This window comes from Struthio camelus, chromosome 2 (genome assembly GCF_040807025.1).
Source record: "Struthio camelus isolate bStrCam1 chromosome 2, bStrCam1.hap1, whole genome shotgun sequence".
Lineage (NCBI taxonomy): Eukaryota > Metazoa > Chordata > Aves > Struthioniformes > Struthionidae > Struthio > Struthio camelus.
Window position 1 is genome coordinate 58,399,832 of NC_090943.1, and position 13,237 is coordinate 58,413,068.

At 39.0% G+C, this 13,237-nt stretch overlaps 1 protein-coding gene across 1 annotated transcript; it reads right to left on the reverse strand.

Annotated features, from left to right (window-relative positions):
* Positions 1-906: 906 nt before the first annotated feature.
* Positions 907-11,370, reverse strand: MPLKIP (M-phase specific PLK1 interacting protein). The gene is made up of 2 exons (XM_068935972.1): positions 10,662-11,370; positions 907-5,109 (listed from the first exon to the last, which is right to left on the reverse strand). The coding sequence occupies exons 1-2, from the start codon at positions 11,019-11,021 to the stop codon at positions 4,906-4,908; spliced, it is 564 nt and encodes a 187-aa protein (XP_068792073.1). The 5' UTR covers positions 11,022-11,370; the 3' UTR covers positions 907-4,905.
* Positions 11,371-13,237: the final 1,867 nt, after the last annotated feature.

Sequence of the window (13,237 nt, forward strand, 5' to 3'; positions counted from 1 at the left end):
CTCTGAGACTGTACTGGTGCATCCTCCCCCCCTTTTTTTTAAACATTAGCTGCACAAGTTAACTTTCTTGTATACTAATGCAAGCATTTATAGTTCAGAAAGGAATGAATAATGATGATCAGTGAATGAAAGGCATTAGAATTCACCCGTGATTTTACTGCAGATGAATAAAATGTGCCTGCAGTTTAGGGGTTAAACTACAAATTACATGGTAAACTTATCTAAAAATTAGCATATGAGGTGGTTAATTAGCTGGTAAAATTTATAATCCAGTAGAGTTGATGGAACAGAATGGATGATTATTATTTGGGTTAAAATACTCTCTGGACCTGAACGTACCTAAGTGGCAAGAAATCTATTGTAATCTCTTGGAGAAGAATGGTATTTTGCTGACTGTGTTCTGGCATTGAGCATCTGCCCAACTGTTTGTAGCCTAGTGCTCCAAGGTTTCCTAGTGCCATGTAAGAAGTAATGAGGATGAGATAAAGCTCTTCTAACCAACTCTAAAATGCTTTAAGGAGAAGGCCTAGAGTTAAGGTGTAGGTAATAGCAGAAGTCCAGGCTGAGAAAGTGTTCTTAAACTCTAAACCTGTAGTGTGAGAAGTACCTGCCTGAGCCTTGTCAAATAATATAAAAGTTAACCTATGAGAATTTGTACCCAAGTTTGTTAAAGGCTAAAGATATCAAAATCATTACAAAGTTCTTCAGGAAGCAGTGGATCCAACCTTCTCTTTACTCCCCTGATATAAGGAAGTTAGCAAGAAGGTAAGTGCCAACAGTTAGGGAAAGGAAAACAAACCCTACTCTTGAGAGTTTAGGGAAAAGTTGTTTTTTTTTTTTTTAAGTTTAATTCAGTTCAACACAGTCTTGCCTTATGCATAAAACCAAGTGTACAAATTTGAATTCAGAAAAATTGGTAAATAGTAATTTATTGCAGAGTTAGTGAAGAACGCTGAAAGACAAGTGGATGATACAATGTTCAAACTTAAATCCTGGATACTTAAGTATCTTGACTGCATGAGTATATAGCCTCTGGTATCAGTAAGATTACTCACAGGTATAACTCAGTGAAACCCAAACAGAACTTATTTTTTTTTAGAAATGACTAAAAACTTTTCTTTAGAGGGGAGCTCCTAAAGAACAGATACTTGTACACTATCCATATCATGCATGTTTCACATGCTCTCCTTAGATGTCTAATCAATGCATTTATGTCAACAGAATGAAAAGTACATAAAGTTACCTTGCATGAAAAGAAAAACAACCTCACCACAAAAGCAGTTATCCTTTTTGTTTCCCAGGAGCATTTCCTCTGCAAAGTGTTCCCAGTTTTGACATAAGAAAAATGCTAAAGCTCTATGTCTTACTGCTTATTAAAAAAAACCAAATCCTGTTAATTGATGTTCTAATGTTCTAAATTCTTCATTTTACAATTTCAACATGAAATAACGTGTCCAAAGTTAAAAGGCTAAGGAATGAGTATTTCATGTTATAAAGTAACAGTGAAAACCCAAACCTGAACTGCCTTTGAAATATTATAGCACACAACTTGGGATAGCTCCCCACCTGGAGTGTTCCCATGTTACACAGAATTGCACGCAGCTGACACAAGTTATCTTACTGTGACATTAACACAATGTAGTAACAGTGCAGTTCACAGTTAATCATTACAGTAGTAAACATCAAGAAGTTAAATTAATTGTTTTTGCTAGAAAAGAGTTAGTCATGAGTTATGCAAATCCTTTACAACAAGTGAAGGAGAAGTAAGTCTTGATGAACAAAGACAGAATGCATACAAAACAGAATGGACAAAAAGCACACCAATCCAAACGTCTAAAAAGCAGAGTTAATTGACTTACCTTAAAATCTAAGAAGTCTGTTGAGAAAGAACAACGCCTATACTCTTACTGTGTTCAGTACAGAAGAATCCACTTGTTAACAAGACAGGCAACATTTTGTTTCACAGGCTCATGAAGAAAGGATGCATTTGTACTGTACTTTATACTATCAAATACTATTCCCAGATCCATACTGATTTACGAAAAGGCTTCATAAACAAATGAGGAAGTGATATATCCTATCTCCATTAGAATCATGTGGGAAAAGACTGTTTGCCATAGGGGAAAAAGGACCAACAAAAAAAAAAAGTGAGGAAGTGCTTAAACTTCCTGGATGTTATAGCAAAAAAGGCAAAGCTTAAATTGGCTTTAAGTACATTATATTTATAGTTATGAACATGTGTTCATGCATTTTACAGCTATTCAACAATGACATTTTGAAATTTTGACGAGCTTACTGCAATTGTAGAGTAAAAAAAATGATTTATTTTTAGGTTTTTGGTGCGGTATGGTGAGTTTAGTAAGCCTATTACATCTATATTTTAATTTCTTGCTGATTCTTGACCAAATTATTAGAGTCTTTAGCAGTATGATGCACTTATAAGTGTTGGGTCATATCCTGAAGTGCACAGGAGCAGCAACTTAACAGATGGCATTGTGGAAGGCCTGTATTGATTAAACAGTGCTTCAATATTATTTCCTCAATTCTTTCTGGAACATTTACCTTCGTTGATGTCTGACACCCAGTTCCAGGAGTTATCAGTTATTATCAGAGGTGGTTGGCTTTGATCCCTGGGTCAACCGGAAAGCCAAAGTGGAAAAATGCATCTTTGCACTGAGCACGGGCAGCTGATATTGGCTATTGCATAAGCAGTCCCACCTCTAACAGTCTCTTCTGTCATGAATCCTTTTCTTTTCCTTTCCTTTCTCCTTTCCAAACCCAGTTTCTTCTCATTTCTAACTGGGAACACGTTATAGCTTTAGTCTCTTAAAGAACAGCAGATACCAACAGATCTGTTTCCCCAAGATCACCAAACACAAGAAGTAAACTGCATTAAATTACAAAAGAAATGGTAACAAAAAGATAACTCAGTCAAGTACCCTGCAATTTTTGGTGAGCTTTACAGCACCTGTCAAGTTTAAAAAAAAAAAAAAAAAAAAGAGGCAGGAGGAGAAAACTTTATACTTGACTTTTTTTGATGACGTGTAATTGCTTTATCAGTTCTAGGTGATCTACAGCTTGTTGTCAATTCATCCCAGTTTTGCTGGTATGTGCTACAGATAAATACCAATACTGATAGCTGCCAGGTAAGAGCCTGTTTTGATTCTGGGATGAAGATTTAAGCATTCTTAATATCAAGCAGTTAATACCAAAAATCTTGAAATTATTAATTCATTTACGGTGGTGTTATGTCTCACTTCTCTGAGCAGGTATCTTGGATGTCATATTAAAACAACAGTCAATTGAGGGAGGACACGAGTGACACACCTTAGATTAAGTCATAAAAATACAAGATAACCTCAGCAAGTTATTCTCCCTTTCAGTCTAAAGTTATTCCTGAAGGTGGTATTAAGCTAATACATTTATGCTGAAACAGACTAGGAGTAAGTACAGTGCTACTGTATCTCGGCAAAAGACAAGTTACAAAAAAAAGTCAAATGTGATTCCCTCTGCTTTTCAATCTAACCATGCTTTAGGACCACACAAATATTTTTTTTCTATGAAGCATAAAAGAAGCTTAAGACAAAACATCATGTTTGAAAACCGAATTAATGTTGTTAGGTTTTTTTTTGTTTTTAAATAAGCTTTCACCCTCCACCTGCTGTGTAAAAGCTAAGATCAACAAATACTGGTACTTTCAGAAAAAAATAGGTATCTGCTGCAGGCTTAATGGGGCATGTTAAGAGCATGTCTACAGTTGGAACTATTTCTAATTTGTTCTAGATTAAAGTGTCTACTAGTGGGTTTAAGAATGAATCTTATATGTTTAGACAAGCCCTAAAAAAAAAAAAAAAATTTCCTCTTCGGTATGAAAAACCAGCATGCTTGTGTGTGCGCGCACAAACATACACAAAATAAGACTCCTCTAGGCAAAGATGCCAGTCATAGGTAAAAATTAAATGCAAAATTGAAGACTCTTGTTACAAATCAATAAAAATAAGATGCTATGTATGTACCAACATCAACTGCTTAACAAAGTTCAATTCATTCTATGCTATTCTAAAAGTTAGTTCCAGAAAGTACACTTGCATTTATTTAAATCTGATGTTTTGTGTGTTGATTAGACTTAAATTGCCACTAAACAGACTTGTTTACTCTGATCAATGTCTAATTCTGTTCCAAATATGAATTTTTTAAAATACAAAAGTCAATAATTACAGAATTATGTTTACGATTCAAGAGCTGGTTCAACAAATTAAACTTTCCAAGACAATACATTTGTTTCCTGAGATGGCTAAAAGTAATGTTTCACTTGTTTTACACTAGAATTAACAAAAAATACCGTACACAAAAATCAGAGGTTAACTACAGCATACAAACACATTTACAGAAGTCACCTAATTTCACTAGTACTATTTCTATTAATAAGTACACCTTAACAAAAGTCCTAAAATAATCTTTATACATTACAAAACAAGGATTTACAAAACTTTATTGTATTTCCAAGTTATTTCATTCTAAAAATGTTGAAACATAAAAAAATACCATTTCCTAAAGGAGTTAACAATAAAAGGCTAACAATCTGGCATGGAAGAGGTAAGTATATGAAAACCTGTTTTAACAGTCACAAGTCAGTCGCTGGTGATTAAAGAACACTTTGTTCTTCAAAGCTGGTAGGCACTTCCACGTAGCCAGAAATGTAAGGTATCCTACCACTCCTTTTCCCTCCCCATACATAAAAATATCCAATGTAGTAAAAAAAAAAAAAAAAGTTGGATAAAAGGGTGGACATGTGATCAAATAAAAGCATTAACTAAGGTCTTGATATTGTTCATCTTGTGTAAGTATAAAGGTTTTGTCCCAAAGTTTTCCTGACAAGATGGAGTTATTTGGCCTTAAAAAGTGTTAACTGAAATACCTCCCTTTTTTACCAGTATATGTTGTTTGCTCACTGCTGTATTGTTGGTTTATGTCTGTAACAGAAACTGGCTCTAGGCCAGCCCATGGGTCCTCAAGCATTGAAGGTCTGTAATAGTTTTCCACATCATTAGACACTCTTTTCTCTCTGCCATGCGCTGTACCAAATGGAGTAGATGTCCTGGGTGATCCCTTTGGAAGAAAACCATCAGGTAAAGAAACATTTAATAGACTAATTCAAACTAAAAAGTTTCCTTCTAATGTAGCAGAGCTTTGAAGTTGATTTATTAATGATAATTACTACTCCTTGACTGCATCTTCCTCAGAAAATATTAGCTTTATTAGACTTTCAATTACGAATGGTGATGTACTAGGATTGGGGGGGGGGGGGGAAGTCTTCTCCAAAATATATATTTTCTTCACACTGGCACATAACTGCAAAAAAAGCCCTGATGCTATTTTTCAAAAGATGCCTAAGTTAGCACCAACTCAAAAGCTCAACAACAAAACAGGGAGCAGAGGCCAAGGAATTAATACTGTGTACAAGAGCAAAAGTCAGAGATACTAAGAACTTATGGATTGAACACTGCATTGTATAAAGCAAATAGCTACAAATGACCTAAGCTTTCTGGTTTCACTTACTGTGAAAAAACAACCTGCTTTAACCAAATTAGTACTTTGTCAAATTTGAGAACAGATGACTTTCTTTTGATAATCAAATCTCGATGGCATTACTACAGTAATCAGTGATTAAACAGAACTTGCGTAGAAGGAAACACTTTTGCCTGCAGCTTTGATATTTGAATATTTTAAAGATCAAGGACAACCACAATTGTTTCTACAAACCTGTTACAGATCTTTAACTTGAAGGCCATGATATAAAGGAAATTTCTATAACCTTTTTATCCTGTAAATATCATCCATTGTTCTTTTCCTCTGATTTTTTTTTTAGCCCAGTCTTTCACAGAGTAACGGATTTGTCTTCCCCCATCCCCCACAAGTTTGTAAATACATAAAATCGGACACAAAAAGGGAACAGGAGCAGGTTTAAAAGTTGTCCTTTTAAAGCACTTTTTTGGGTGATGACCCTGACAGCCTCTAAATAAAAGGTGCATGGAAATTCTCATTTGGATAAAGTTTTATCTAAGTATGATGTGCAGTCACTGTCAGTGCTCCCAAATGGCTCCAGTTAAGTGTCATCTTTACACGGGAATATGGTAAATAAGATCTCTTTTAGCATTCTTGCAGTCCCCTACGCAGGCCAATCTAACCTTGCTGGTTATTCCGAAGTCTTCCTATCCCTCCTCGATCACTAAAGTGATATTTCTTGGAGGTCATGAATTCTTTCAATATATGAGGGATGTACCCATGCAGAAAAGCTATTCTTCTAGGCAAGAAAGCTAAATATCACACTTGGCTACACTAATTGTACTTTGAGACAAAAAGATGAATGAATTATATGAAGTAGCATGAGATGCATCCTTCCCCAAAAAAGTGAGGTTTTATCTACAAGTTGCATTCATTTAAGTTGGTTGTTTCAACCAGACTTAAGCTAAATCACCTAATACCATGGCTACACAAAAGTTAGCAAACAAATAAGCCTGTTGCATTCTGAATGATTAGAAGAACAGGATTCCCTGAGGCAGATAATCAGCATCTGCCTTTGTTAGGGAGGGTAGAAACAGATTAAAGGCTTAATTTTTCTGGCTTTGGGGACCAGAGGGGATGGTGTTTGAATGTGACTAATAAGCCCTAGAGAATCTATGTACCTAAATGGATGGTATGAAACAATGTCTGGGTAAAACTATATGGTAAAATCATATAGTTAAGGCCCTTACGCTTAGCCAAGACAGAATTCTTTGGAAACTACTTCGTCTTGAACCACTTTCTGAAAATGCGCTGCAGCAGGAGCCTAGCTGTATGGTCCCACCAAGTACTCTTCTAGAACTCCTAAACGTTGATGATAATGGATACACAGCCAAACATGGGAATGTCCAAGTCTAATTTACAGGGCATCTGATTCCTTAGTCTTCTGTAACACAATTAGATGACGTCACTAAGACGATGGTCTCAAATGAGGAAAAATCACTAAAAGGTAGAGAAGTACTCTGAAGTTTTGTATCTAAACCAAGGGGAAAAGATCAAAGAATCACCTCAGAATACATCTAAAAACTTTCCAAGGGACAATGAGTTCCTAGAGCAAGTCAGTAGGCACTAGTAAAAGTCACGTTAACGTCCTGTAAGCGCTCACATTAAGTAGTAAAGCACTCTACTCTACAATGCGTTGTAACTTTAAAATCAAAAATTAACTCATTAAAACACCATGTTTAGTAAAAACCCTATAACTTCCATATTGTAAAACAGTCTGTGTGGAATTTTTTCATGTTATGTCTAGTTTGCAGAGCTCTGAAGAAAGCCAGCCTGACATAACTGCATTTGCAGTATCCAGTGGGAGAACAAAATAATTCAATGGTAAGATTATTTTGGATGGATTTATTTTATAATATTAAATTTCACTACGGTATAACGCAGTGTATCAGAAACACTGACTTATTTGCATGTTTGAAATCTAGGAAATGTACCACTATGTAACTCCAGACTGACCGCCTTCAATTAGTGTTAAATTTAAGCATGTGAATATTAATTTCTTGATTCAGAATGCTAGTCATCATATGTTTTTTTCTTAAGAAAAAGATCAAGGGGTGTACAATTACATTATAGGCCTATGGGAAAGGAAACATATAACTCTACCTGTGCAAAACACCATTTTGTGCAAGAAAAACCGTTTGGTAACAAATATTTCTTACAAAACCAAATAAAAAAGATATTTTACTGTCACCGGTGTTGGTCCAAATTTCTGCTGGTGCCAATGGCCAGTCATCACTAACTTTTCGTTAAAGAAAAGGTCAACCTATTCTCAATACTATTTTTCCAGACAGCAGATCTTACTACACAGTAGGAAAGGAATCACCTTCTGGGTCTGTTCATTAACATGTTAGTGAATACTGCCTTGAAAATGGGGAAAAAAACCACTCCCTTATCAGCTTATCTCAATGGATGTAATTTTAGCTGCTGACAGATGCACAGAAATACAGAAATCATGACAGTACCATTTTGCATGAACATTCTGGAACGATGTTCAACTCATTACCACTACTAGCTACTGTTTCACTAAGTCCTGTTCAGTGCAGAAAGGGAAACATGACTTCTAAATTAATTTTAAGAGGTGATTACATTCAAGACTTTCAACAATCTTGTTTGCATAAAATTTAGAAGTAGGTGAATGTCTGTGGAAAGACAGAAAGTTTAGTAAAGTATTGGCCACATAAAGGTAAATCAGCCATCTTGGAAAACTGTTCTTAAACTATGTTTTTCCTCTAGGCTTCCTGCCCATGTTCGAAAATGAACATTTACAAGCACAAAATGAGCACAGAATACTAATGACATGACATGACATGAAATAAAACTCTAAAGTAAATATAAACTGTCTTTTGAATTTCCTGATGAGAGATTTTAAAGACTCACTTAAGATTTTAATCTGAAAGATGACAATAGCATCATAGACTTCAAGAGCATTGTATAGACTCTATTTTTAAGAGAAATACAAGAAAAGGCAACAGCCAATCTACTGTCCTCAACAGAGATTCAAGATTTAGAGCACGCAGTAAAACCCCTCTAGCTAAAACTCCTCATGGATTCATGCACTGAGAGTCTTTATTACGATTACTGAAGCCCTTATGGAACAGTTCATTTCTCTTATCGCAGAGGTCTGAATTTACAGGAGATTACAGGCATGTCTATATTGTCACCTACAAGGTGACATGCTACATTTGTCACCACTAGCTCAACAGTCTCTGAACTAAGTTTTACTGACTGATGTAGACACACACTACTTTGTAGGGACACAGTCTTGAACAGTACATTAAAAGATACTGGAAGGCTGAGCTGAAGCCAGACAGAAAAAGCTAACTATGACAGTATCTGCAAAATGTTTGGTATTGTTCATGCCAAACAAAATGGGGAATCTTGGTTTAAGAGATTTCCCTCCGCCATGATTCCCTCTATTCTTCTCCCAGCCAAAACCCCCAATGTGTATACATGTACAAATACATGTACAAATATTAGCTTAGTCCTAGGCGAAGTTACAGAAATACAAATGTCCTTCTAGTCCTAAAAAGAGCGCTACCAGGCCGATACTTCTAAACTACTCACAAGGTTTGTGGAAGGAAAGGGGAAAAGGGAAAGTGTTGTGACAATCTACGTTACCAAGTGACTGGATTCAAACCTGCGTCTTCTTTACGTCACTGCCAGGTTTCTTAAAGCCAAGGATGGAGCCAGTGAGACTGTTCCTGCCCTCAGTTCCTGACATAAAACACTTCTAACCAAAACTTGAGGCAAAAAGATTCCTGCATATTCACTCAGTAAGTTTGAGGAAGGTTTTTAAAAAGTACCCTTAAGTGAAGAACAAAAGGGTGATCTTCTGTAGCTAGATTAGACATCTGTGATTAAAACCCCTCCAGAATCTGTTGGAGCCATTTTAATGCAAAAATGGTGTAATACTGTGGCAGGAACCCCAAATCCGTTGCCTTTTTAAGGGGGTATGAAAGCTTAAGCAATCTATATGCATCTGCACTGAGAGAGCTTTATATATAGTGTTGAAGAAAACGTATAACGTTCATTAACGATCTTCTTCCACCACTGATGAGATTGCTATAAGGTAGCCATCTGCATGGTAGAAAATAATCAGACCATATTTTTGAAAGAAAAGGTCACTTTGCATTTTACTAGGCTCTATTAAAATTAGACTTCGTTATTACCCTTCCCTTAAAGTGTCAGTAAGAGCATCTGAAAGTTTTTACCACTGTCTGTACTGCAAGCATCATTTCTTACCCTTTTGGTTTAAGGTTTTTCTAATATTGCATTCAGCCAGCTATGTAAATTGGTTGATATCATCTCAAGAACTGTCATCCATATCTTTACTGGAAGTCACATACCCCAACTAAACCATCTGAAAAGTGAAGCAACTCACAGAACTTGTTGATAACTCTTGGGAAAAAGTACTCTATACAAATTAAAACTCTCAGGGCAATGCATAACACTTCGAGTAGATGCTCTATTATCCAACAGATGCTCTCATTTCGGTTTAAAGGAACCTCAGTATAATCCTCTTTAGTACAGCATTCCTTACTTTTCTCACGTCTCAGAAAGCTTTGTGTGTGTACGTGGCAGCTTCCATCGTGCAAGACATCATAGGAAAAGTTAAACCATACAAATTCTCCCTTTTACTTTAAAGCAAACTGATCCAAGGGCAGTGAATAGAAGGGAAAGAGATGTTTGCTGCAGTTTTGGTGATGCTGGTTTCTTTCTCCACATTCACATGTCAGAACATGTAAAGGAGGAAAGCTACACTCTTATAGGACCTGGTCTCTTCAGTTCAGGCCTCAGACAGGCTCGGGGCCCTCTTCCCTTTCCTAAGCAGGACTTCCTGATTCAGCTGCCTGAATCAGGGTCTCCTCTCCCTCTCTACTGGGGGGGGGGGGGAAGGGCTGGATGTTGCTCTGTGCGGTGCAAGCCTTTCTCGTGAAAATCGGGGTGGAGGGGAAGGCTGCTGTGCCCGGCCGCAAGCCCTCGGCGTGCTCTCCCCTGCGGGCTGAGGCAGCGGCAGCAGCTCCCCCTTCCCCTCCCCGCCCCCGCCCCGCCGTGCGGAGGCGCAGGCCTGTCTCCCTCACCGCCCTGCCCCATACCTGGTAGTGCCTCTGGTAGCCCCCGGGCGAGCGCTTGTGCTGCTGCGGGTGCTGGGCAGCTCCAGCCGGGGATTTGCCGCCGTAGGGAGCCGGGTACCGCGGGCTGGCGCTCTGCGGCCTGCGCGGGGTCTGGCCACCCGGCGACGGGTTCCCGAACCGCCCGCCGCCGCCGCGGAAACCGTGGCCTCGGGGCGAGTGGCCGCTGCCGTAGGGCCCAGGCCGGTGGCCGTAGGGCGGCGTGTGGTGGGGGCCCCCGTAGCCCCGGGGCGAGGGTGGCATGGGGCCGCCGCCGGAGGGAGGGCTCCGGAACCCGCCGCCCGCGTACGGAGGGGTGGGAGGGCGGAAGCCCTGCCGGTACATGGCCCCGGGATGGCGGAGAGGAATAAAAACCTGCGCAACGGCCTCGCCCCGCTCGGCGCCTCGGAGGGGCGACGTCGTTTCTTTCTTTTTTTTTTCCTACCTCCCCTCCCCCGTTATGCGGCCGGAAGGTTCCGGGCTCGGAAGGTTCCGGGGTGGGGGGAAGACGAAGCGTGGAGCACGGCGGCGGCGGCGGCGGCGGCTGGTTGCCGCGCGGGGCGCCCAGCGGTGGCGGCGTGGAGCGGCGCGGAGGGCCCAGCGCAGCGCCGCATCCCGGCGGGCCTCCCGAAACGGTCGGCTCCGCTTGTAGGAACAGCTCCTGCGCTCCTGGAGCGTTTCCTGGCGGCGTCTCGAGAGCTCCCTGTGGTGACCCCGCTTTTGACGGGGTAACCCCCTTTTTGGGGGAAGGGTAGGAGACAGGGCTGGTGGCTCATCCGCGTTAAAACAGTGGTTTGCCGTAATGGCCCTGAGGAACTTAAGGCGTTTTAAAGCTAAAAACGAATAGCTAGAAATAGCCTCAGAAGATCAGTAATTACTACACCTACCTGTTAATTAACATTACAGGCATCATAACAAGGGCCAGGATTTGTGGATTTTGTGCAGTTGCAAGTGAATGCCTACAGAGCTATAGCTGATAAAGCTCAACCAAATCAATCTCTGTAAAACAAAACAACTGTTTGCCTAACGTTTTATGGCACCCCAGATAGGCCTATTTGCCCTCCTTTCTTGAATAGTCTTTTAAGAGACAAGCCGGCAAATACTGTATACACCATAGTAGTCCCAATTAAAACCACATATAACAACACACTTGAGAGTAATTTATTTGAATGCATTTTTTTTAAAGTCAGTTTGAACTGACAGCATTTCTGCAGTAGAATGGCAGCTCCAGCAATGAGATATGCATAAAATTTACGGAAAATGTTCTCTTGGAGGAGAACATCATTTTTAACAACATAAACTTAGTTTAAGTGTTATTTATAGCATTCCAGTTCTATTCTTAGCTATGTGAGTGTAAATCCTGAAGTGCTCTGTGAAAAATATTGAAGAGATTTTAGATTTACATTAGTGCAACACAATACAGCTCTGTTTTAGCACATGCTACAAATGAATGTTGAATAGGGCTTCCAGAACAGTAGCACAAGCCACTACATGGGAGCAACACAGTACACATGTACTGCATTGTAGCTCAATGCAGCATTTGACTTTGTTTCCTTACTGTGTTTTCTTTCTCCGTATTCAATTTTCAGCCTTCAAGTTCCATTAATTTTTTTTAATTTAAAAAACAAATTAGGCAACAAAAGAAGCTGTATGTAAGACCAATGCTTCATCTACCAGTTCTGCTTTTTCTTTGTCTTTAAACTTTTTTTGGGGGCAATGATAACTTGCGCTAATCTGTTACTATTTCGTCATCTCTAAGAGATCAATTTTCTAGCTACTGTTCCTATACACACAAGGAAAGCCACATCTACACAAGATAATTTATCCACATAGCTATCAATATATCTGTTTGACCAGCCTTACTCCAGAAAAGGACAGCTTCTTTTAATTTAAACAGTTTTCACACCAAACTAATTAGAAATAGACACTGTTGTTACACACACGTTGAGTTATACTGGGGTAGTTTTGCTGGTGAGTTTCTTCTTGTAGATAAATCCTAATTGCTTCTACAATTGTAAGCATCTATGTCATACTTTTCACTATACATAGTGTCCAATCAACAAACCTGTCAACTAGAATATATTCCCTGTGTTCTTCCTCAGCATTCAAGACCTCTGTCATGCGACATTTTTAAAGACTGTGCTATTCCTAAGGCTTATTTTCAAGCAGTGAGAAGTCTTATCCATTCTCGAGATGCAGCCATCATCCTCACAGTGTACTCTCGAAAACAAATTCTGAACTTCCATGCAGGCTTTTTTATCCTATTACAGAGCCGAAGACACCGTAGTTTTCCTCCATCCTAACAGAGTCTAAAAATTGTCTGAAAGTACTTAACTCAGGGAGGAATCACTTAAAGGGCCCTTCCATTGATGTTTAACTGAAAGGAAGGGCTTACAGTGCAAGTAACCTTGAAACTTTAACAAAGCAAAACTAATACAGACCATGTACTTAGTACTGGTAACAAATGCTAGTTAAAGTATTTAATTGGTACCCAGTGCGACTTGCTAACTTGTAAATGTGGAAAACTGTTGTGAGGTATTTTATTTGCATTCCATCTTGAC